General features: G+C 46.7%; 1 protein-coding gene across 6 annotated transcripts in view; it reads left to right on the top strand.

Moving 5' to 3' along the window:
- Window positions 1–25,000, top strand: part of chd7 (chromodomain helicase DNA binding protein 7) — a 66,976-nt gene that overhangs the window by 28,478 nt on the left and 13,498 nt on the right. For 5 of the 6 annotated variants that reach the window (XM_034555676.1, XM_034555680.1, XM_034555677.1 and 2 more), the window contains 22 exons: window positions 4,421–4,565; window positions 5,384–5,512; window positions 6,004–6,069; window positions 7,257–7,312; window positions 7,473–7,587; window positions 8,367–8,450; window positions 8,574–8,711; window positions 10,345–10,466; window positions 10,883–11,126; window positions 12,776–12,952; window positions 14,228–14,371; window positions 14,468–14,566; window positions 14,682–14,868; window positions 15,041–15,257; window positions 15,368–15,563; window positions 15,711–15,878; window positions 16,794–16,973; window positions 17,064–17,174; window positions 18,356–18,567; window positions 20,035–20,234; window positions 20,600–20,759; window positions 21,848–21,937. In XM_034555676.1, coding sequence (XP_034411567.1) covers window positions 4,421–4,565; window positions 5,384–5,512; window positions 6,004–6,069; window positions 7,257–7,312; window positions 7,473–7,587; window positions 8,367–8,450; window positions 8,574–8,711; window positions 10,345–10,466; window positions 10,883–11,126; window positions 12,776–12,952; window positions 14,228–14,371; window positions 14,468–14,566; window positions 14,682–14,868; window positions 15,041–15,257; window positions 15,368–15,563; window positions 15,711–15,878; window positions 16,794–16,973; window positions 17,064–17,174; window positions 18,356–18,567; window positions 20,035–20,234; window positions 20,600–20,759; window positions 21,848–21,937 — 3,240 coding nt within the window. The remainder of the gene's footprint in view (window positions 1–4,420; window positions 4,566–5,383; window positions 5,513–6,003; window positions 6,070–7,256; window positions 7,313–7,472; window positions 7,588–8,366; window positions 8,451–8,573; window positions 8,712–10,344; window positions 10,467–10,882; window positions 11,127–12,775; window positions 12,953–14,227; window positions 14,372–14,467; window positions 14,567–14,681; window positions 14,869–15,040; window positions 15,258–15,367; window positions 15,564–15,710; window positions 15,879–16,793; window positions 16,974–17,063; window positions 17,175–18,355; window positions 18,568–20,034; window positions 20,235–20,599; window positions 20,760–21,847; window positions 21,938–25,000) is intronic. The other variant, XM_034555679.1, reaches the window with a different exon arrangement.

Here is a 25,000-nt window from a genome sequence, read left to right on the forward strand (position 1 = left end):
TGGTCAACAACCGTTTACTCTCCAGCGTAGCGTGCCCTGTGTTAACTATCTGTCAGAACCATAATGTACATCTCTGTTAAAATCATTGTCGTTTTAGTCCGCATGGAGAGCAGGAGAACATGAGACTGCGTTGAGGATTTGAATGTGGTTTAGTTATCCTGGACACGTTCAGATTTTTGTGGCCAGCCAATATCGTCTTGAGATAATCTCGTCATATCGCCCGAGCCTAGAATGTCCGCAGATTTCCTCCAGTATCTGCACACGAGTTCCCCGGGTCACCATATTGTTGAGGACATTCTACACCGTGTTAGTCGTACAATCGAAAGCCACCCAAGCGTCACGAGTCACTCACGCTGTTTTTTTGACTTATCTGATGTACATTTGGGATCACCGGAACTACCGCAGTAGATGGTGTTTCACAGATTCCGGCAGTGTGTTCAGCCTAAGTTGTGTTAGTTTTAACGTGTTCAAAGGGTTAAAGTATGACTTCTAGTCAATAACAACTTGATGTTAATGCAGAGACGGATGCATTCAACACTGTTGGCGTCAGCTGTCCAGGAAGGTGTGTGTGCTACAGAGAGAATCGTGTGCTTTACTAGTCCAGTCAGCTCACTTTGACCTTGCTCTCTCCATCCCTCTTTTCCTTTGCTCCCTGTCTCCCTCTCTCAGAGGAAGTACATCTATAAATAACCCAGCGCTCAGCTGCCACACCTGTGTGTGTGTTTGTGTGTGTGTGTGTGTGTGTGTGTGTGTGTGTCTGTCTTTTAACACTGGTGTTGCCTTCTGGCCGCTGGTGTAGTTTTTTTTTTTTTTTAGTTACCATGCGGCGAGTGTGCATGGGGCTTCAGTGGTATGACTCATCACAGCAGGTGTCCCTCACCCTTCCCCCGTTTTATTTGTCTTCTTCTTCACGTCTACTCTTCTCACTCCCTATATTTTACATTTTACTCCACTGCACCGCTTCCTGTCTTTTCTTTTACCCATCCCCGACCTGAAAGGAGCATCTCAGCTCCTCTGACACACACACAGTGCACCACAGCTGGCCCGGCATGTGTGAGTGCCAGGCTCTAAGCCCACGAGTATACAGCAGAGTGAATGAGAGACATTGAGGATGGGGGGGTAGTACACTTTGACAGGACTGACTTATACGGAGACTTAAGCTTAAGCTCCATTTCTTTTACCAGCCTCTCAGACACAATCTATCATATAAAAACCTACCTGGTTCTTAACTTGCAATAACCACATTTGTTATGAACACAACTTCCGCACATTACTGTAGCAAAAGGTTGCTTATTTACCCGTTCAGCAGTTACAGAGCAACTCCATAATTCTTGTCGTGTGTGTCCACCTGATGAATGCACTCTTATAGCTCTGGTTTTGGTCTCCACCAACTCCTGTGGGAGCTATGTGACTGCTATATTCAGGCGGTAGCTCCAAATGGTGATCAGTGGGCTTATAGAGCTTTTAAGCTGGGAAAAAAGCAACCTTTTTATTAGTTTTTTACTATTATCTTTGTTTTTTGTTACAGTGGGAGTGCTGTGCGTTTACACTTTGATACAAAAGCAGTGTTGCTTGCGTTAAATTCTTTCTGGTCGCAGTGAGTTGAGAAATGCTGCGACAGCCGACCCGCATGTCTGAAGACGGCGTGAGTGAGAGCCGCGGGAGTGAACGCAACATTAAGGCCCAGATGAACTGAGGCTCTTCATAAAGCGCCGTCGGGGCCAGTCGAATCCTTTGATACATTAATACAGCTTCTAAATGGAGTGAACAATTCTCGGCTGGTCTCCTCCTTTAGGGCTACCAAGGACTGTGGTCAACTTTAATTAAAGGCAATAGAGGTTTTAATAAATTCCGAACTCTAACGCAGTGGGGGGGGCTTTAACCCCTCTGCAGTAAAGAATGCTGCAGGAATTAGTCCCACGTCAGCATTTGTTGCACTTCTGCCCAATCCAAAAGCCAATGGAAGAATCGCATTGGCTTTTTGACGAGGGAACCAGGGCAACGCTAACTTCCTGTTGGCTACAACAAATGTCCCTTCAGCACTCCACAAGTAAACTTCTCCACGGTCCATCCATACTCAGTAGGTTCCAAGCTAAATATGGATTTATCTGCCGCTTCTGTCTAGAATGACCAGAATTGTGTGTTACTGCTACAGAGAAGCAGCGTAACCAACCTACTTTTTTTGTTGCGAGTTTATCGTGGTCCAATTTGAAGCATTTGGGGACAACTAGACGGGGGGAGTAGAGTCAGAGCATCAGAGGAAGAGGACTGAAGAGAACGACCAGAGCAGAGAGTTTTAGGGAGGTGATGAAGTGATTAAAGAGAGAAGTGATGCCACGAAGACGCTAGGAGGAAGAGAGGCGAAGGCAGCCGTGTGTGTGTGTGTGTGTGTGTGTGTGTGTGTGTGTGTGTGTGTGGCCAGATGGCTCCAGCGTGTGGCGACCAGCCAGAGGAACAGGTGCAGGTCACATGACCAGCCGTTACCAGGGAGATGGTGATTGCTTTTGGCGTGAGGATGAAAGGAGAAGGGCCCCAGGGACAGAGGGGGCGAGAGACGGGGGGAGAGAGAGGGGGAGCCAGCAGGAGGGAAGGAGGAAGAGAGGCACAGAGCAGGAGAGGAAGAGAGAGAGAGAGAGAGAGAGAGAGATATCCAGGCATACAGTGCTGTAAAGGGCAACACGCAAACTACGAAAGACACAGCTGTTGTGCACAATCTCATTTTATAGTGAGTTAGTAGAGGAAGTTGATGTGTCCTTCATGGCCGAAATGTATAACTGTATTTTGGTAATTTAAGAAGAGCATGGGTGGGTCGGGATAGCCCGCTCCACCTGGGAATCCAGTTCCAGGTTTGCAAAAACAAGCACCTCTCGTAGGAAACCAAATGCCGTGACGGAACTTATCCTGTCTGGTTAATGGGAAGAACAAAATGTACTTGGTGGGAAAGATGACACTATGGCAACAAGCATGCCCTGCTTGATGGTTGGCTCTAAATGACCATAATGTACTAAATGAACATCACACTGTATCGAAGACTTGAAACTAGAGATTGAGACCAAAAACTAATGTTTACAATGTTTACTGAGGGAATACATCAAGAGAAGTAGAGTCATTTATATAGACTTCTATACAACCAGAGGAGTCGCCCCCTGGTGGTCAGGAGAGAGAATGCAGCTTTAACACATGAAGCATAGACTTCTATACAACCAGAGGAGTCGCCCCCTGGTGGTCAGGAGAGAGAATGCAGCTTTAACACATGAAGCATAGACTTCTATACAACCAGAGGAGTCGCCCCCTGGTGGTCAGGAGAGAGAATGCAGCTTTAACAAATGAAGCATAGACTTCTATACAACCAGAGGAGTCGCCCCCTGGTGGTCAGGAGAGAGAATGCAGCTTTAACACATGAAGCATAGACTTCTATACAACCAGAGGAGTCGCCCCCTGGTGGTCAGGAGAGAGAATGCAGCTTTAACACATGAAGCATAGACTTCTATACAACCAGAGGAGTCGCCCCCTGGTGGTCAGAAGAGAGCATGCAAGTTTAAGGCTCTTCCGGGTCGCTCCTTGGGCCACACACAGGGTTGCTAATGGACTTGTGTGTTTGCAGTCCCAACAGGACCGACAGCGTGGTGTTTCTACTCCTAATGGAAGTAGCCACAAGTCACAATCTCCACATTGAACAAAAGTGCACCAAAAACTATTTGATGTTCATCAGGTTAATAGTTGTGAAGGCGACACTTTCCTCAGTATGATGCAGATATAATGCATCACCATTTCACACTGCTGCTCTTCTCATTTTCCTAAACAGTCACTTAGAGCACACAGCAGTTATTTGAACATCGCTATTGTGTAGAGCGCCTTCACAACATATTGAAGTAACGGAGTACTTCAGAGTACTGAGAGACAGAAGAGGGGGGCTGAGTGTCCTCTCTCTCTTCCTCTGGGCTGTGTGTCTCAGATAGAGCCAGCTCCTCTTGCTCTCCATGCCAGAGATTAGAGGAAGCTTGAGGGCCTTTCAGCCCCCCCCCCCTTCTGGGGCCTCTCTTTCTCCCTTGTCCCTCTCTCTGTCTGCCTGTCTCTCTCTTTCTGCCCCTCCCCCCCTTCTCTCTTCCTCTCTGTGCCTGTATCTCTCCATCTTGCTCCCTCTGCCTCTTCACAGTTTTTCATCACATTAACCCCCTGTGTGCCAGAGCCTGAGGCACACTAATGATTTCTAAATGGGTAAATCAAACATGGCGACTGCCCTGGGACACACACGCACAGACATGCGCACACGCACGCACGCACGCACACACACACGTACACACGTCTTGTAGTGTAAAAGAGGAAACACTTTAAGGACTTGTTCTTCTGGTTTCCCCCCACCCAACACTTGTCTCTTCAGTGAATATACATCTATTTGTTTTCTTTTCTTCCTCTCCAGCAGTAAGAAGGTTGAGTCCGACGGCGGAGCTAGCGCTGCTAAGAAGGAATCCAAGAGGAAAAGAGAGCCGTCAGTCAGCGACGACGTGGAGGTGAAGTCTCCACCCCCCTCGCCTCCTGAGGAGGAGGACGATGACGGTGTCCAGGTAGGGATTAAAAAAACGTGTCTTCGGGAAGCCCAGCGAGGAAAGCAGAAAGCCATAAAACCTTTTTTGACTTTTCTGTTCTTCGCATGCCTCTGCGGCGCAGCCTTGTAGAGAAAGAAGGTGCGGGCCAGTAGGCGTCTGCTGTTTGTGGTGTAAACGGGCCGTGTTGACAGACCAAGCAGACCAAGTTCACACTGCAATGTCAGCAACTTTTCAGCTGCTGCAAATAAAAAAAAATAACTTTTTTCTTTTCAGTGCACTATTTGAAATGCAATTCGAAATGTTGAGGGTAAAAAAAGCACGGCTCCACCGTATCGCTCCTCGAACCCCTTTGGATAAATATTTTATGTGCGAATGTGATTATGTGGGCCATGTAAACAGAGTAGCAGCTGGCTATTGGCGACGTAAAGTGTCGCGGCTCTCGTTCGGATATGAAAGCGTCCTCTTTAGCTTGCTCGCCGCAGTGGTGACTCGCACATCCTTATTATTTGGCAACCTTTTGACATAAACACGGATGTAAACATGCTGGACCATATGGGAGAGAATAATGGAAATTTGAGTGCGTTTCCTGGCAGTGGACGGCCTGAGGTTTCCCGTCTCCATCGCTGCTCTAATCTGGTGTCACATGTTATGCACTCTGATGTGTTGTGTCGAGGGCCTCTTTGCATGTACACACCTCCCTCTGCTTTACGACCAGTGGCCATTTCTAATGAACGAAGTGGGAGGGGGGCGTTGGTAACTGGTCACCCGGCTGCAGCCAGGTATTTCTGCAAAGGGTCACGCATCTACAGCTGATGTCCTCTCCCTCTGTCCAACAGAAGCGCCGCTCCAGCCGCCAGGTGAAGAGGAAAAGGTACACGGAGGATCTGGAGTTCCGGATCTCGGACGATGACGACAGTGGAGACGACTCGCCGGCACCCAAGTCCCCGTCGTCGTCACAGCAACAGGTACAGTGGCAAGAGAGTCGAGCCCCCCTAATACCAAGGTGTAGGTCACTAGACTGAATAGTCTCCAAAGTATGGCACCTTTTTCCAAGCAAATAAAGCCTAATTTGGAACAAATCAAAATGTGTCTGCAGTATCAATTATCCAAAACTGGTCAAGTATGGAAAGCTGGCATCATTAATCTGGTCTACTTAATCCTTGATCTGTCCCTGATTTATTTTTAAATGGCAGTTCAAGTTTGTATTTTATTCGGGCAAAACTCTCGTACAGCTGCTTGTGTTTAGAGCAAGTGGATAATTTATAAAGACAATCTTTGTGTAGTGAAGGAAAAGTACCGTTTTGGTGTCGGCACTGAAACTCGTTGGCACTAACGTTCAAACATACCGGTGCCATTTAGCTTTGTCCACTAGCAGGAGAGGGAAACTCTTCTTCCAGGCCAGAAGGAGCACCAACACTTACAAAATTAATAGAAGAATATTTCTGTGTGTTTGCAGGACGTGGCCGAGGCAGAGGGGCCCGTCGTGGAGAAGATCATGAGCAAACGCATCACCAAGAAACAGGTGAGATGCACGACACAACACACACACACACACACACACACACACACACACATAGGGTGAAGTCACGGTTTACGGCATCTGATTAGCCGCTCCACAGCTGGCCTGAGTAGATTACACACACACACACGCGCGTGGCTCAGACAGCGTGTATTCACTCTGTAAGCGGAGACGAGAGCTCTTATGTGTCATTATGTGCGTGTGCGTTGCGTGTGTGTCTACCCGGCTTTGTTTTAGGCGGCTCGTCTAAAGAAAGCTCATCCCTGAGCCAACACGTGCACGCGCATCTAGTCGCTAGCCAACTTTTTTTTGCTCGCCAGCTGCCAATGGGTTACCCCCCACCTACACACACACACACACACACGGCTCCATTCAGAGTTGACCTCGGGCTTGGCATCCAGCCAAAACCACAATGCTAGCTACGCCAGACGCCAAGCTAGCATTTCCTCAGGCTGTGTGTGTGATTGATGATTCATGGCATTACAGTAGTAGTAGTGTAGAGAGAGAGAGAGGGAGAGGGAGAGAGAGAGTGTGTGTGTGTTACAGTAGTAATGGTGAATGGAAGTGGACGGTCGTGCTTGAATGAGCTACTGTTTTGGTATTGCCCCACACACATGCTGTTCGTACAGAGAAACATGAAGGCCTTTTTTTTTTTAAAACACTGTTCTAATGTTTGTCTTGTCTGCCACATATTTCCCTTTGACTAATAATCCATCTTTATATCGGAAGTATAGTCCGTTAGCATATTTCTAATGTTCCATCTACTTCTCCAAGCTTCGTTCTGGCATTTCTGTTTTATCACAAAAAGCTAAATGAATGAAATATTGTCCCTCAGTTTGAGGATATCTATCATAACACTAACAATAATACAACATAATATTTACACACATTTATACATATATTTGCAAGTGTGCGCGTGTGTATATGCATGTGCGTGTGTGTCTGTGTATATGCATGTCTGCGTGTATATGCGCGTGTGTGTATATATATGCATGCGTGTGTGTATAGGATATATTTTAACTTTATTCATCCCAGGGGGAAATTTAGTGAAGCAGCAGCAAACATGTTCATACATACAATACAATACAATTAAATAGCACGTGTGCGTGTATATAATATAACTTTTGACGCTAAATTCAAAGCTAGTACATTTCCATTATTAACCTTTTTTGGTTGTCTTTTCTTTCCAGCTGGAGTCAGGGGAGGAATTGGAGGTGGAGGAGTTCTACGTCAAGTTCAAAGGCTTGTGAGTTTTTTCTCTGCCATTTTTTTTTATAAAGCAAATAAGATTGAAGCTGCGCGCACAAATTTGACCTCACAACTATGAAATAAGTATGTAACCAACACGATCGGCGGTATGGAATTTGATATAGGACTGATCGGAGTGAAATGTGTGTGTGTCTCAGTTCGTACCTCCACTGTCGCTGGGCAGACCTGGAGGAGCTGGAGAAGGACAAGAGAATACACCAAAAGGTCAAGAGGTTCCGGGCCAAGCAGCAACTCAACAGCTTCATTACGGAGGTAAGACCTGCGCTCTTCAGGGTTTTATGACTGCTTGGGCTCGTGGGTCGATATGTGTAGTGATTATGTGCATAAACCAATTCAAATTAGTATTTTTATTGACGATAAATGATGTATTATAAACTTTTAAGATCTAGTGTTCGGATGTGAAACTTTTCTAATATTTATTTTATATTGCTGTGAAAACATCTCCTTCAATCAACTGTCCAAAAGTACAAATGCAGTATGAACACATGATGTTCACTGAACAGAGCATGAGCGCATCATAGCGTAAATGGAGCCTCCGTACGTTCCCCGTTAGCGGTGCTGCTAACGGCTCTCCCGTCAACTTCAGCTCCCCTTTGTGAACGATGTATCAGGGACCGAATAGAAAGCATTATGCCGTCAGCGGATCTCCTGATCGCACAGTGAATCGGCAGTGAAACGTTTTTCACAAGGTGATGGTTAAACTGAACTCACGGATCAACCACAATCCCCTTGTCTAGGTCCAGTCGACCAGCAGAAATGGTTCTGGATTAAGAACTGCTCACAGCTCAGTGTTCACGTGTCTAAATCCGTCTTTTATCTTGCGGATTCAACACCGCTTTATACAGCTTTGTACGATAATGTATACTGACCCATCAGACCTCCAGGAAACCACATAGTGGAAAATAAAAAAGCACATGGAAAATGCTCATCCTCACCCAAAAACCTGCTGTAAGTTGTAAAGACCGTCTCCCTGCTTCTGACAGTAAACCTGCACTTTGTCCCCCCCCCCCCCCCCCCCCCCCCCAATCCAGATGGACGACGAGCCTTTTAACCCCGACTACGTGGAGGTGGACCGTGTCCTGGACATCTCAGAGAGCCCAGATGAAAACGGAGAGGTGCTTTGATCTCTCTGTCCTCTTTCATGGGGTTTGAGTCTCTTCCCCTCCACACACACCCTCTCACTAAATCTTCCGTGTGTGTGTGTGTGTGTGTGTGTGTGTGTGTGTGTTCCTGCTCAGACGGTGACCTTGTATCTGGTGAAATGGTGCAGCCTGCCTTACGAAGACTCCACCTGGGAGCTGAAGGCCGACATCGACCAGTCCAAGATAGAGGAATATGAACGCATCGCAGCGCGCACACCCAACACTACGAAAGTGGCAAGTAGCCCCCCTTGTGTCCCAGTTTGTGTGTGTTGGCCTGCTGCCTGCTCCTTCCTCCTCCAGATTTACAGCTCCCTTAACTGCTCTCCACAGGGCCACGTTCTTGTGGTCTTGCACATTCGCTTGTGCGTGCACACACACACACTCACTCAGACTCTCACACTCACACACGGCCAACTCTTGTGGCCAAGCCAAACCACTAACAGTGTGTTTAATGCTGAACAGAAGCAGCTGACTGGCTGCGGTCTTTCCCTCATCACTCCACTCTCTCTCTCTCTCCCTGTGTCCATCTATTTAACTGCTGCTTACCGTTTCTCTTTAAAGTGATAGGTTAAGCTTTTTAAAGTGTGTTTGTATAAGGCACTTCTCCATAGTTAGTGTATTACCCTACAGCAGATGGAGAAAACAGTTTAGAGTACCAGCACGGGAGCAAAGCAATGTACTGCTTAACAAAATCAGTTCAGGTGTCTACTATATTTAGATTTTTGTCTTGTCAGCTGGGATAGGCTCCAGCGCCCACGCGACCCTAATGAGGATAAGCGGTATTGAAAATGGATGGATGGATGTCACGCCGCCCTTTCTGACGGGAAATGAAGCCGTTACCTTTGCTCTTTACAGCTCTTTAAACCTGTAATTGTATCTCTCGGTACATAGCAGTTGCTGGTCTACCGGTGCCTCCATCGGTTAGTTTGTTTGTGACTGGTGAATCCAAATCTGTTTTCACAATAACACAACAAACTAAATAATGGAGGTAGACCAGCAACTCCTGTGTTCTGCAACGGTAACATTCCTGTTTTTGTGAATGGAGTCTGGTGGCTTTGAAGAGAGCACAGATGACGTGTCTTTGAGTGTCTAGTAAAGGGCTATATAAATTCTAAGTATTATGAAGTCTTCAGCTCCCTGACAGAAAGGTCTCTCTGACACCAAGATGAAGAGTGGAGAATATTCTAAATACAGCATTCACCTCAGATGATATTGATTCTTTCAGGCGTCTAAAAGACGTCCACAGCAACACGTTGCTTTGCTCCTGTGCTGGTTCTCCTGTCTCTGTTCTCCACACCATCTAAAAGAACCTTGTACCAATTTAGAAACAATCCAAACTATCCCTTTAACGACCTTGTAGGAAATACTCCACAGAGGCAGCTTTTATATTCTTATATATTTTAGCCACACTAGCAGTGTAGCTCGAGGCCGGTTGGCCCAAAAAAGAAATATCTTCCCCAGAGGATGAATGTCTTGTGACTCTGTTGGTCAAAACGTCAACTTGTCAACATGTTTAGGATGAGATTCCTCACACTAAACCACAGTCACATGGATTTGTCATGTGGATCAACATGTAGCTTAAAAGGGGGGTCAGGACTCTTGCTCTAAGAAAAATAAACTGCTGCATGCCTCAATCATATCTCGGGGACGAAAAGCAGCCAAATCCATTGATTCTCAAAATAGTAGCCGCATCTTTTTTTTCTTTTTTCAATCAATTAATGAATAAGTCTATTACCTCTCCACGGGGCAGTGAAACCCTCCGTAAACCCATCTACTATTTTTCAAAAATCCACATCTTTGCACCAATGATTTCAGGAGGATTGTTCAGCCTCGATGTCGTTTAATAAATAATTTACTGTGCGTCTAGGATCGGCCTCCTGCAGCCGACTGGAAAAAGCTGGAGGGCTCCATGGACTACAAGAACGCCAACGCACTCAGGGAATACCAGCTCGAAGGCCTTAACTGGCTAACCTTCAACTGGTACAACTCGTAAGTCTGCATTAAGTTAATTTAGTTTGAATGAGTCCCTAACTGCTCCTGCCGGCCTCTATGTGTGATGGCACCTCATTTAATAGTCTTAAGTGGACATTAAGTGGCCCTCGAGCCTCGTGTGGTCTAAGTTCTCCCTCCGGTGCCATCCATGGATTAAACGCGTGCTCTGATGGCACCAAAAGAGTCTGTAGACACCAACACATGCTGCCAGTTGGACTTAAGTCTGAGCACATGTACATTTATCTGTTCCCAGGCCTGAGTCATGGCGGTACTATATGTGTATTTTAGGGCGATGGGAAATTTGAAGGAATTACATATTTTTCAAGAGTATCAGGTATCTGTCTTTGGGGTCCTCACTGGTTTAGTGAAACAAACGTGTGTTCTGAGCCTTTCGTTCACTCCTCCCCCAACAGACGTAACTGTATCTTGGCGGACGAGATGGGTCTCGGCAAGACCATCCAGTCCATTACATTCCTCAACGAGATTTACATGAAGGGTATGGAGGGGCCATTCCTGGTCATCGCCCCGCTCTCCACCATCCCTAACTGGGAGAGGGAGTTCAGGACCTGGACCGAGCTCAACGCGGTGGTCTACCACGGGAGCCAGGCCAGCCGCAAGACGATCCAGGCCTACGAGATGTACTACAGAGACGCACAGGTAAATGGGGCCCATCAATCTGGCTTTAGGTGTTTGTTTGTTTTTTACCGGAATTGAATAGAGAGAGATTGTTATATTAACATGATTGTTTTCGTTTTCTTTTTAGACATGCTTAATTAAATGGATGTAACTAGATTAAATTACTACTTGACACGCAGACACCAAAGTAGAACTTGGAAAATGCCTTTTTTATTTTTACTTTGTCTTTAGCTTCAATGAGCATCAAGTGTTGGACACAAAAAGGGAACATTTTTGGCTTTTACATTTCTTTTATCAATTTGGTTTGCGTAAATGCAAATGGGAAACATTTGGGCAAGTCCTAATAGTGTGTGGCCAGAAACAGACTCTCAGACCCATAAGGACAAAACTGTCCCCATAGAAACTCATAAGAACCACATGACCATTACAGTATAAAGTCATACATTCTACCATATCATGTGTTTAATCTAGAGCTCTGGCGTCTAACTTCTTGTTTTCTAGCAGAGTAATTTTTTCATGTTTACCTTATTGGGTAAATACATAATGTGTTCCTTGTTGCGCTGTATTATGCAGTGGTTGATGCAATGCATTAAAATCAATGTCGCTAATCATTTACACATACCAGACTGGGGGAAATCCTCCTAGCATTGCTTATACAGCAAATAATAAGAACCCGAGTGGCATTTTAGAAATAAATTGCGTAACATTTTGGGAATGAATGAATATTGGGTAGTTATGATCAAGACGAATTTCGGTTAAAAGACTACTCGGTTTAAGTGGAAAATAATACTAATATACTATTTTTATAGAGGTTTTTGATGAACATTTTAGTCCTTTTAAGGAGCAAATCATTTTTAAAGTTAGGCACAAGGTCTTATCCAGCCTTATTTCTGTCACTGAGTGTTTGAGTGTGACTAGTCCGGCAGAATAGACGGTAGCTCGGCCCACACTGCAGCAGCTTGCCAAGTGAACCACACAGAATCCGGACTGCTGGTTGTACATCCTCTTGGCGGCTCTGTATGAGAACTAACGAGGATGAGGCTGGCGTAGCTGCACAGTCAACACCGTTGTGCTCGACAGTCAGCAGATCCGAGCGCCTCCTCGGACAGGGGAAATCTCCAGCCAGGAGGGGCTGGACGATGCTCCTCTGCTGTGTAAGCTCTTTACAGTCCTGTAGCTGTAAGCTCCTACTGCACAATGCTGCTAACATCTCTCAGTGCAACCTATGCCACAGTGAGCCGCCGTGGACAATAAGCTGGAGTAGCTGCGTCCTCGCTAGCTGCTTGTCCCTAATCCAGGCTGAGGTAATCCTCAAGGTCGCCATGGACGGCGTGTTCTTTTCTCCTGTACCGCCTGCTTTAACTGCAGACAGATGGCGGACAGACAGCAGACCCCACCTGTTTGTTTCTGCCATGTCTTAGATTGCTATAAGTTTTATTCTTTATTTGACCTGGTTTGAATAAACGTAGCACAAGTTTTAACCTCCTATTTTAGAGCTTCTCTTACTTTTCCACACAAGTGTACGGAGCTGCTGTGGCCCACAGTCACTGCTCTTTACTTAAAGGGAAAACTGTCCCCCCCCCCCCCAGATCCACAGGTTAAGATAATAAAGGGGTTTAAGATAACTCCTATTGACCTTCCTTCTTCTCCCTTTTATTCCCACCTTCCAGGGTAAGATAATAAAGGGAGCGTACCGGTTCCACGCCTTGATAACGACCTTCGAGATGATTCTGACCGACTGCCCGGAGCTCCGCAGCGTGCCATGGCGCTGCGTGGTGATTGACGAAGCCCACCGCCTCAAAAACCGCAACTGCAAACTACTGGAAGGACTCAAAATGATGGACATGGTGAGTGGCAGCCAGGGCTGGAACAGCTGGGAAGAGTAAAGTCTGTCACATGGTCTTACTTGTACTACTTGAGCTCAAGGCACTAAAACGCCCCCCATTATAGAGGAATGTGTTGTAGTTTCTTGGCGCACAGTACCGGTTGATGAAACATGGAGCAGGATTTATTTTTTTAGCTTTTGAAAGGTCTTGTAGAAACTTGATCACCCAATACCTGAAACGTGTTACTATGAGACTATGAGGTTCAAGTCCTAAAGACATCCTGCTTCCCTTTAAGGGTTCAAGTCCTAAAGACATCCTGCTTCCCTTTGGGGGTTCAAGTCCTAAAGACATCCTGCTTCCTTTAAGGGTTCAAGTCCTAAAGACATCCTGCTTCCCATTGAGGGTTCAAGTCCTAAAGACATCCTGCTTCCCTTTAAGCGTTCAAGTCCTAAAGACATCCTGCTTCCTTTAAGGGTTCAAGTCCTAAAGACATCCTGCTTCCTTTAAGGGTTCAAGTCCTAAAGACATCCTGCTTCCTTTAAGCGTTCAAGTCCTAAAGACATCCTGCTTCCCTTTAAGCGTTCAAGTCCTAAAGACATCCTGCTTCCCTTTAAGCGTTCAAGTCCTAAAGACATCCTGCTTCCCTTTAAGCGTTCAAGTCCTAAAGACATCCTGCTTCCCTTTAAGCGTTCAAGTCCTAAAGACATCCTGCTTCCCTTTAAGCGTTCAAGTCCTAAAGACATCCTGCTTCCTTTAAGGGTTCAAGTCCTAAAGACATCCTGCTTCCTGCTTCCTTTAAGGGTTCAAGTCCTAAAGACATCCTGCTTCCCATTGGGGGTTCAAGTCCTAAAGACATCCTGCTTCCCTTTAAGCGTTCAAGTCCTAAAGACATCCTGCTTCCTTTAAGGGTTCAAGTCCTAAAGACATCCTGCTTCCTTTAAGGGTTCAAGTCCTAAAGACATCCTGCTTCCTTTAAGGGTTCAAGTCCTAAAGACATCCTGCTTCCTTTAAGGGTTCAAGTCCTAAAGACATCCTGCTTCCTTTAAGCGTTCAAGTCCTAAAGACATCCTGCTTCCCTTTAAGCGTTCAAGTCCTCTAGACATCCTGCTTCCTTTAAGCGTTCAAGTCCTAAAGACATCCTGCTTCCCTTTAAGCGTTCAAGTCCTAAAGACATCCTGCTTCCTTTAAGGGTTCAAGTCCTAAAGACATCCTGCTTCCCTTTAAGCGTTCAAGTCCTAAAGACATCCTGCTTCCCATTTTAAAAACCTACATTTCCTCCTTCCTTCCCTCCTCCAGGAGCACAAAGTTCTGTTGACGGGAACTCCTCTCCAGAACACCGTGGAGGAGCTCTTCAGCTTACTCAACTTCCTGGAGCCCGAGCGGTTCCCGTCCGAACCGACATTCATGACTGAATTCGGAGACCTTAAGACTGAAGAACAGGTAAACTGACAACTCTGAACTGGGGGAACACAGAGATTGTCGTCTTTTTCGGTTCCATCATTCCCCAAGTGTTAACATTGCGTCTGTCTGTCTCAGGTTCAAAAACTGCAGGCCATTCTGAAGCCCATGATGCTGAGAAGACTCAAGGAGGACGTGGAGAAGAACCTGGCCCCGAAGGAGGAGACCATCATCGAGGTAGGACCGAGACATTTCGCTGTCGAAACTCAAAGAGACAATGGTTCGTGCAAGCGTTGGTAACATTCGTAATTTATAAAAGAAGAAATTAATTGAATCAACTTTTTTTCGGCAGGTGGAGCTGACCAACATCCAGAAGAAATACTACAGGGCCATTCTGGAGAAGAATTTCTCCTTCCTGTCAAAAGGAGGCACAGGAGGGGGAGGAGGAGGAAGTGGAGGTGGAGGACCAAACGTCCCCAACCTCCTCAACACCATGATGGAGCTGAGGAAATGCTGCAACCACCCCTACCTCATTAATGGTAACCACACACGCATGCATGCATACACACACACGCATGCATTCACACACACACACACACACACACACACACACACACACACACACACACACACACAAGTTTGAAGAGTCTGTGAACCAAACTCATAATGTCTTTGTGTCCTGATGAACTTGAATTGTTGTCCCACATACAGGGGCGGAAGAGAAAATCGCCGAGGATTTCAGGGACTCCCATGGCGGCAGGGCGGACATGCCGGACATGGCCCTCCAAGCCATGATCCAGGCCGCCGGTAAGCTGGTGCTCATCGATAAGCTGCTGCCCAAACTGAAGGCCGGCGGACACCGAGTCCTGGTGTTCAGTCAGATGGTCCGCTGCCTGGACATCCTGGAGGACTACCTCATCCAGAAACGGTGAGAGTGGAGACGAGATGTGTCGGGGGCGTCCCGATATGTTTTGCGGTATTCTACAGTGTTGACCTTTCTGGTTGGTGACCGATAATAACGCTCCGCTCTGTGTCCAGATATCCCTACGAACGGATAGACGGCCGAGTTCGCGGCAACTTGCGGCAGGCAGCCATCGACCGCTTCTCCAGACCCGACTCGGACCGCTTCGTCTTCCTGCTGTGTACGAGAGCTGGAGGACTCGGCATCAACCTAACAGCAGCAGACACCTGCATCATCTTCGACTCCGACTGGAACCCCCAGAATGACCTGCAGGTATGAACCGCTCTGATCGGCCACGGCATGGAGCCGTTAGAGCCCCGGTGCTGGAAGCAATGCCTCTGCTGGCCAGAAAGGAAGAGTAAGTGAGATTTGCTGTTAGGACAACGTTTCTGACTCCCTGACTGCGTCCCCCCCTTCCAGGCCCAGGCCAGGTGCCACCGCATCGGCCAGTCCAAGGCGGTGAAGATCTACCGTCTGATCACCAGGAACAGCTACGAGAGGGAGATGTTCGACAAGGCCAGTCTGAAGCTGGGCCTGGACAAGGCCGTCCTCCAAAGCATGAGTGGACGAGAGAACGCCAACAGTGGGGTGAGGCGCATCAGACACCTCACACATCTAGTATCTGCAGCGATGGCATCATATTGGCCAATGTCCTCTCAGCAAATCTGTTTAGTGGGCCATGTGTCAGACAGCTGGTTTCTGGGGATGATGTGTTTTTTGTTGCCGTCACACTGGTTCCCTCAACAAGTAGCCAAATTTATGATTACTTGGACATTTTGATCAGCAAGATAATTTTCAAAATAAACATTAATTCAATTCAATTCAGTTTATTTTGTATAGCCCAATATCACAAATTACAAATTTGCCTCAGAGGGCTTTACAATCTGTACACATACGACATCCTTGACCTTTGACCTCACATCGGATCAGGAAAAACTCCCCAAAAATAACCTTTGACAGGGAAAAAAGGGAAGAAACCTTCAGGAGAGCAACAGAGGAGGATCCCTCTCCCCGGATGGACAGATGAATAGATGGCATGTGACCAGATGAACAGAGTTACAGAGTTACATAAACACATTACATGAATATGACAATGTATGAATGGAAGTCCAATCCATGAAACAGAAGGAGGTAGAGAGGAGGGGGGGGCGGGGCATCAGCAGGGCCAATGGGAGGCCGGCTCACCAGGCATCAGACACCTCCAGGTCCAATGGACCCTATGAGACGTGAAGTCACAACGACTCCGGGGAGGAAGCAATGGAGAGATGTAAATTCATCCATAAGGAGAGAGAGAAGAGGAGATAGGTGCTCAGTGTATCCTAAAACATATAAAGCTATAAAGGATCTACGTCAGTCGCATGGCTGACACTCAGTGTTCTCAGACCCCTCTGTTCATGTCTGATTCCTCTTGTTAGTGCAGGGGTACCCCAGACGTTACAAAAAGATGGTGTCTTTACGCTCACTGGAGACGCTAACATTCCTGTGTCCCATCTCCGGTTAAAGGTCCAGCCGTTGTCCAAGAAGGAGGTGGAGGACCTGCTGAGAAAGGGAGCGTACGGGGCTCTGATGGACGAGGAGGATGAGGGCTCGAAATTCTGCGAGGAAGACATCGACCAGATCCTCCAGAGACGAACCCACACCATCACCATTGAGTCCGAGGGCAAGGGCTCCACTTTCGCCAAGGTAATAGGACTGCCCCTATTCACTTGCATCTAGTCTATTCACGCTGTCTGATGATGCGCCGCTGACCAACGAGTTCTCCTCCGTCTGCAGGCCAGCTTTGTCGCAGCGGGGAACCGAACCGACATTTCCCTGGAGGATCCGGACTTCTGGCAGAAATGGGCCAAGAAGGCCGAGCTTGACCTGGATGCCATCAATGGACGGGTACTATCTTCTCTCTTCCCCCCCCCCCCCCCCCCCCCCCCACACACACACACACACACACACACACACACACACACACACACACACACACACACACACACACACACACACACACACACACACACACACCTGCGGTGTAAACCCCGCCCTCGATCACAATGTGCTTCCAAATTCTGGGGTGCGCTCAAAGGCCTCACTCACACACTTGGTGGTGTCCCCTTATGGAAAGGTGACTAGCAGTAGTAATTAGTCAGCACTATCACCACAAGTGAGGAGGAGGGAGAGACAGAGATCAGGAGGGAAGCAGAGAGAGAGATTAATATTGACAGTTGGGAATCTCCTCTCTTCCTTAATTACCCATGTTTCCCTGCTCTCGTGTGTGTGTTTGAGCGAGAGAGAGTAAGCTGCTTAGCTCCACTTAACGGAGCGCAGATGCCTGGAGGGTACAGAGATATCACTTAGGCTAGTGCTCACACACACACGCACAGACAGAGACGGGAACACAAGCTCGCTCACATTCTTACACACCCGTTGAGTGCTCTGCTAACAGCCATCTTTATATTGTTGCTTTGCTTCCCCGTCTCTTTTTGTATTTGTGTATTTGTCCCTCCTGGTTCACTCATCTACTCTCTGGTGGAGGGCCCTCCACTGGAACACTTAATCCAGCCCCAGGATCATGGGGCCGCCCCCTCACTCCCGAGATTTCTCATTGTGTGATGTTCAAATGGAAACGACGGCAGCGCTCTGTGATAATTGCGTAGCTAACTACTGCCCTGTTTGCGCATATTAATGGTTGCAAGTGGGGGGTGGGGGGAGGGAAATAAATCTAATTAATTGAGCAAAAATGTAATTCATTAGACAACATAATTAACGGCAGTTTGTTTGAGCCCGACAGAAATGTTCTTAGCATCAAGAATGAAACGCGGGCCGAATATCCAATTAATGTGATTTAGTACAGAAGACGGCGTGTACTCTCAGGGTTCGCCCTCGTCACAGAAGTCAGAATGTACAGGATACGTACAAATGGGCCGCCTCACAGGAGTACAGCAGAAGGTGCTTTGCATATTGCGTTGGATGCATTCCAGGCCATCTGTAATTGAAACCAGGTTCTTGGTAAATAATATAAAAAGAAGGAAGTACACTAAGTACGGAGACCTGACGCTTTTGACTTTTGTCTCCAGAACACGCTCGTGATCGACACACCAAGGGTGAGGAAGCAAACGCGGCACTTCAGTAGCGCCAAAGAGGACGAGATGTTGGAGTTCTCCGAGCTGGAGAGCGACGAGGACGAGCCGAGCAAGCCCTCGTCCAAACCCCGGCGGCCCCAGGACAAAACCCAGGGGTACCCCCGGTCCGAGTGCTTCAGAGTGGAGAAGAACCTGCTGGTCTACGGGTCAGTCGCATGTTCATATTTCTTACTCGACAACCAGAGTAATGTTGACCACTGGCTCATTTAAAACAATGAACCCATGATGTCTCTTGTATGAAAAGTGTTTCTTTCAGATTCAGGCTATTTATTAGGGGCCACAGATGATATGACACCATGCAGAGCGGAAATGCTCCAATGGAATAAGTGCTCCGTTTACATTTGTTTTTCTTGCCTAGAGTAAATGAGAAGATGGACACCACTCTCATCCATCTTCTTAATATGACGCTGCAGCCACCTTAGCTTAGCATAATGACTGTCAAACGGTTAGCTTGGCTCACCAGCGCCGCCAAAGCTCAATACTTAAGTGCTCTAGTGTTACCTTGGTGAGCATGGTGCTCACACACTAAAGTTAAACCTGTCACACGCCCACTTTTCTAAAACAAGAGGCCACCTAAATTACTCCTGTTTTTTTTGTTGCTTTAAATGATTTAAAATGCATTAAATTTGTCTTCAGGTAATAACTGTAGACATTTGACGATGCATGTATTATTACATTAGAGCTGTAAAGTGCACTGTTCGACTAGAATGTCTTTTAAACTGTGCAGTGACGGAAGAACATCTTACCAGTACACAATAATCACTGCCTTTTGAGTTACACACACACACAGAGGCAAATTGACACACTTACCACAGACAGTGATTATCGGCATTTTCACAGCTGACTCGGCGTGCCCGTGTGTGAGGGCGCGCCAGCGTTAAGACGGAACCGTGGTGCTCGTGAGATGTCAACGCTGTTATTGTTACAGTCTAGTCTCGTGGCCTGAGGCTGTAGGACACAAAAACACTGTCTGACTGGGCCCGTCCTCTGCGCTCACGCAGCTCTGTTGTCTTTTCCCATCATCCGTCTCGCCCTCGTCCACCAGTCTAACCCCTCTACCCCCCATCACTGAAATCAGTCAGAGGAAGGTTGCATGGTTCAGTGGAGATTTGGAAGCGGCAGTGGAAAGATTTCAGTGGCGAACAGGACGCGGCCCACCACATCAGCCTTTAGATCACTTGCTCTCTGGTGTGCGTGCGTGTGCGTGTGCGTGCGTGCGTGTGTGTGTGTGTGTGTGTGTGTGTGTGTGTGTGTGCGTCCATCAATTACTTTGTTTGCTACCTTGTCACTTGCTAAATTAAATCCCACGTAGAACAATAGTTGATGTGTATATCGCCCCTTTTTACTAGTATAGTTTGTTAATTCTATCACGTTCTATTGTTTCACTGTTGGTTGGTACAGTGCTGACCTCTGCTCTGCTTACTTTTGCTTTGGTGTTTAAGTTCTCTTCTTTCTTTGTTTTACTAAACAAACTAATATTTAAAGGGGAAAAATCTTAATTGTTCTACATTTGCTAATTCTAAAAAAAAAAATTCTAAGACTTTTGTGTGAATGCTGTGTATTCAATATTTGATGTAATAGGCTGACGGCGTGCCTCCCCGTCTGTCTTTTAGGTGGGGCAGGTGGAGCGACATCCTGGCTCATGGCCGCTTTAAGCGCCCCCTGAAGGAGGCTGACGTGGAGACGATCTGCAGGGCCCTGCTGGCCTACTGCCTGCTGCATTACCGCGGAGATGAGAACATCAAGAGCTTCATCTGGGACCTGATCACCCCAAGTGCAGACGGGACCACCAAGACGCTGACCAACCACTCCGGTAACACTAACCTCTCTCAATACGAGCCGGTGGGTGTGACTGACCCGCTGGCCCCTAACATTTAACAGTCAGGAAGTTTGATGAGTTTGTCATCAGACTGATCAGATCAAACTAAAATGACAAATGATTGGTTTTGGGCTGGAATTGATTGACTTCATATACTCTGAAGTTTAAGTGAGAAAGCATTTTGACTAAAAGAAGACAGCTAAAACTAGATTACAATTATTTTAAAAAACTTGAATCAGCCGTGTTTTATCTTGTTTTGTGGATTTTGCTGTTTACAGGTTGTCATTTTGTAGAAATACCCTTTCATTGTCTGAAAAGTGTCTCTCTGCCTCCCCCCTTCTCACTCTCCTCCTCTCCAGGTCTCTCCACTCCAGTCCCTAGGGGCAGGAAGGGCAAGAAGGGGAAGCCCCTGGCCCCGCCTCCACAGACACCGCGAGCTGATTGGCTGGCCAGCTGCAACCCGGACCACTTGCTGCAAGAGGATAGCTACAAGAGACACCTGAAACACCACTGTAACAAGTAGGGCTTTCTCATGCAACATGCACACTCAGACATCCTGGGAGCTGGTGTCCAACGGAGGGGCCCAGTAACAGTTCATGAAAGCGTTATTAGTGGATGGATACCAAGCTAATGTGGACGGAGCAGGGGCTTTAACACACACACTCACGCACACACACACGCGCGCTGGATCGCTACCCGTGGTCAGCTCTCTCCTCTGTTGTCGGGGAGATAGACCTCAATCCCAAGATATTTTTTGTCTTCTTCTTGAGGGGGAAGTTTGTTTGTGTGCGTGTGTGCGTGTGTGTGTGTGTGTGTGTGTGTGTGTGTCTGGCTGTGTGCCAGGCCAGGTGCTAGGCAGGCAGACCTGTTGGAAGTGGGTGAAAGAACACACACACACACACACACACTTGGGGGTGATTATGTGGTGCCATCTGCTAGGCTGGAGCACAGCGTTGTGTGGCTAATCAGGCCTGGCACATTGATGGATGAGCTCACACAGCCTGCCAACAAACACACACGGCAAGTTGTGATGCCATTGATGCACAAACACACACACACACACACTGCAGAGTGAGTCGCAAGTGACGGGCTTCTATACCTTTCCCCCGTCTTCGTGGCCTCTCCAAAACTTTCTGTCCCCTCTAGTGCTGCCGCTCTCTGTCCTTTCAATTATTTCCCCTTCCTGTTCGTATCCAGAGCAGAAAGCCATCTAGTTGGCTGTTGGACAGCAGTTGTAGAAACGCTGAAGGCTATAATGTATGATTCTGCACTTGTTTTTTTAGCTACGAACGTTTCCCCTTGAGTTTTAGATCCGGCAACTTCCGCTTCTGTACAGCACGTCCTCCAGTCTAGCCGCGCCAGTGGTTATGAAATATCTCATATCGGAGGCTTTATTAGGAAATGTTACCAATAACAAGTTGGGAAATACATTTTTCCACAGTATTTTAGTTTTTTGCATTAGATCAGTAATGGTCAACTGTGAAAAATGTTCAGGTTAATTAATTTCATATAATTATTTATTAATTAACAAAGTCTTAATAGTTCTAAACTATGATATTTGTTGAAGAGGTTCTCTGTTTTCTAGCTAAACTAATTGACTGTTGTAGGGTGTTGCTGCGCGTGAGGATGCTGTACTACCTGCGACAGGAAGTCATCGGCGACCAGGCTGATCGCATCTTGGAAGGAGCTGACTCCAGGTCAGTAAACACTTCTCTCCCTCTCTGTCTGCTGATGTCACGCTGTCTGTCGTAGACGTCTGGAGATGTTAAAACAAGACCATGCACTCTTGTTATGCTGCGTTCACACCAAAAGCGGAGCGTCTCAATGCTGTATTGGGTCAATCTTTCACTTTGCGTCTGTGCATTGACTTTGCATGGGATCTACTCGAGCCAAACATTCGCAACGCTTTTGGTGTGAACGCAGCATTAGTGGTCTGTTTTATTGTGAGCAAGAAAACAGATCTACTGTTCCGATTCTTTGTCCAGACCCCTTATTTCATAATCATATTGGATACAAACCAAAAAAGAAATCCTGATACATCCTGCAGTTTAGTTTTTCCTTGAAGACAACACGCTGTCAACGGAAAGCCTTTCATGTATCGGATGCATCATGAAAGTGAGTTGAGAGATGGATATTTATATGAACATGTGATGAATTATTACTAGTGTATTTCTGTCTGTTCTAGTGGCCTCTTTGGCTGGTTTCTTTCTATTCTGATGGATACAACACAGTTTCTTTATCTGGGGAAAAGCAGCTTTTTATTTCAGTTTTTGACCCATTTAGAGCTTTTCCTTTCCCCTCCAAGTGCCGACGACGCTTCTTGTTTCTGGGCTCAAGTTTTCCAGTACGCGGAGGTCTCGTTCTGACTGCTCCGTCACCGTCTTCCTCCATCGTCTTCTGTCACGCAACACTTGCCATCTGTCCAGCGCTCCCCCCTTTCTCTCTGCAGTCCACTTTAGTCTCTCCTCATCTCTAATTGCCCCCCTCTCTCATATCACCCTTTCACCCAGATGTGACTGCATTTATAATGTGGAGCACGTACTCTTCATGTTTCTCTCTCTCTCTCTCTCTTCCCCCCCCCCCTTGTGTGTGTGAGCATACGGGATACCATCGTGCCAACATATGCCAGGGGGATTTAGCATGCCAGTCTTGGCTACGTGTGCGTTGCCAAGGCCGGGCATGCTGCTGTTTGCAGAGATAAGGGACTGTTTCCCTGGTTTCTTCTCCCCTCCTGTCACCCTCTGTCTTTGCTTCTATTGTGCATTGTACCCTTTCTCTCCAAAACTATCTGGGAACACCATTTTCTACCTTCTTTCCATAATGGAGGTTTTTCTTTTTTTTATGCCACAACATGTAAAAAAAAAAAAAAAACCTCATTAGAACTATTGTCAGTGTGTGATTTACATGCATGGAGAGTTTGGTTTCTGACCAAATAACTGATTATAGTTTTGGGGGGAAAGGCAAGTGCTCATATTCTTGAGCTGCCCTATCATATGTTGCTCTCAAGCTGCTGTCCAGTCAAATAGCTTCTATTTCCTGTGTTCTTACTTAAAGGCCAGGATGGAAACGGGAGTTCTCCACTGATTTAGCGACGCACTCGTAGAGCTGTGGACTCACGGTGGCAGCAGAACCAGAGTCCTTCAGCTGGAGGTTAGGGTTGTGTGATGCTAGTAGCGGCTAACGTAGCCTGGAGCCTCGGACGGAGAGGCTGAGCACTCTACCAAGTCTTTGTCACTTCCAAGTCTTGAATTCAATTGGAAATAGATGTATTGCTCTCAAAATGAACGCTCTACTGTTGTGTCAACAGCAACTAATCCAGAAGGTTGTCGGAATTTATTCATGATACAAAAGGTCAAAAAAGAGGTCAAAGGACATTAGGAATCTGTCAGAATCACACATGAATTGTGAAAAACATTCAATTCAGTTTATTTTGTATAGCCCAATATCACAAATTATCCTCACAGGGCTTTACAGTCTGTACACATACGACATCCCTGACCTTTGACCTCACATCGGATCAGAAAAAACAACCCCAAAAATAGGGAGGAAAGGAACCTTCAGGAGAGCAACAGAGGAGGATCCCTCTCCCCGGATGGACAGAAGCAATAGATGTTATGTGTACAGAATGAACAGAGTTACAGAGTTACATAAACACATTACATGAATATGACAATGTATGAATGGAACTCCAATCCATGAAACAGAAGGAGGTGAGAGGAGGGGGGGGGGGGGGCGCAACGCGGGAGGCCGGCTCACCAGCATCAGACACCTCCAGGTCCAATGGACCCTATGAGACGTGAAGTCACAACGACTCCGGGGAGGAAGCAGAGTTAATAAGGTGCAATGGAGAGATGTAAATTCATCCATAAGGAGAGAGAGAAGAGAAGATAGGTGCTCAGTGTATCCTAAAACATCCCCCAGCAGCCTATAAGCCTATAGCAGCATATCAAGGGGCTGGACCAGGGCAAACCTGATTCAGCCCTAACTATAAGGACTATTAAAGAGGAAAGACTTAAGTCTATTCTTAAATGAGGTGACTGTCTGCCTCCCGGACTGAAAGTGGAAGCTGGTTCCATAAAAGAGGAGCTTGATAACTGAAGGCTCTGGCTCCCATCCTACTTTTTAGGACTCTAGGAACCACAAGTAGCCCCGCATTTAGTGAGCAGCTCTCTAGTGGGGCAATATGGTACTACAAGCTCCTTAAGATATGATGGTGCATCACCAATCAAGGCTTTGTAGGTGAGGAGAAGAATTTTAAATGTGATTCTTGATTTTACAGCGAGCCAGTGCAGAGCAGCTAATACAGGAGTCATGTGATCTCTTTTCTTAGTTTTTGTGAGTACACGAGCTGCAGCATTCTGGATCAACTGGAGGGACTTAAGAGACTTATTAGAGCAGCCTGATAATAAGGAGTTGCAGTAATCTAGTCTGGAAGTAACAAACGTGAAACAGCTTTTCTGCATCTTTTTGAGACAAGATGTGCCTGATTTTTGAAATGTTACGTAGATGAAAAAATGCAATCCTTGAGATTTGCTTCACGTGGAGTTAAAGGACAAGTCTCGGTCAAAGATAACTAGAGATTCTTTACAGTGGTGTTGGATGCCAGGGAAATGCCATCTACAGAAACCACATCACCAGATAATTGATCTCTGAGGTGTTCAGGGCCCAGTAAAATAACTTCAGTTTTGTCTGAGTTTAACATCAGGAAGTTGCAGGTCATCCATGTCATGGAGTTTCAATGAAAACCCCCTGACAGTATA

The sequence above is a fragment of the Cyclopterus lumpus genome, chromosome 17 (genome assembly GCF_009769545.1).
Source record: "Cyclopterus lumpus isolate fCycLum1 chromosome 17, fCycLum1.pri, whole genome shotgun sequence".
NCBI lineage: Eukaryota > Metazoa > Chordata > Actinopteri > Perciformes > Cyclopteridae > Cyclopterus > Cyclopterus lumpus.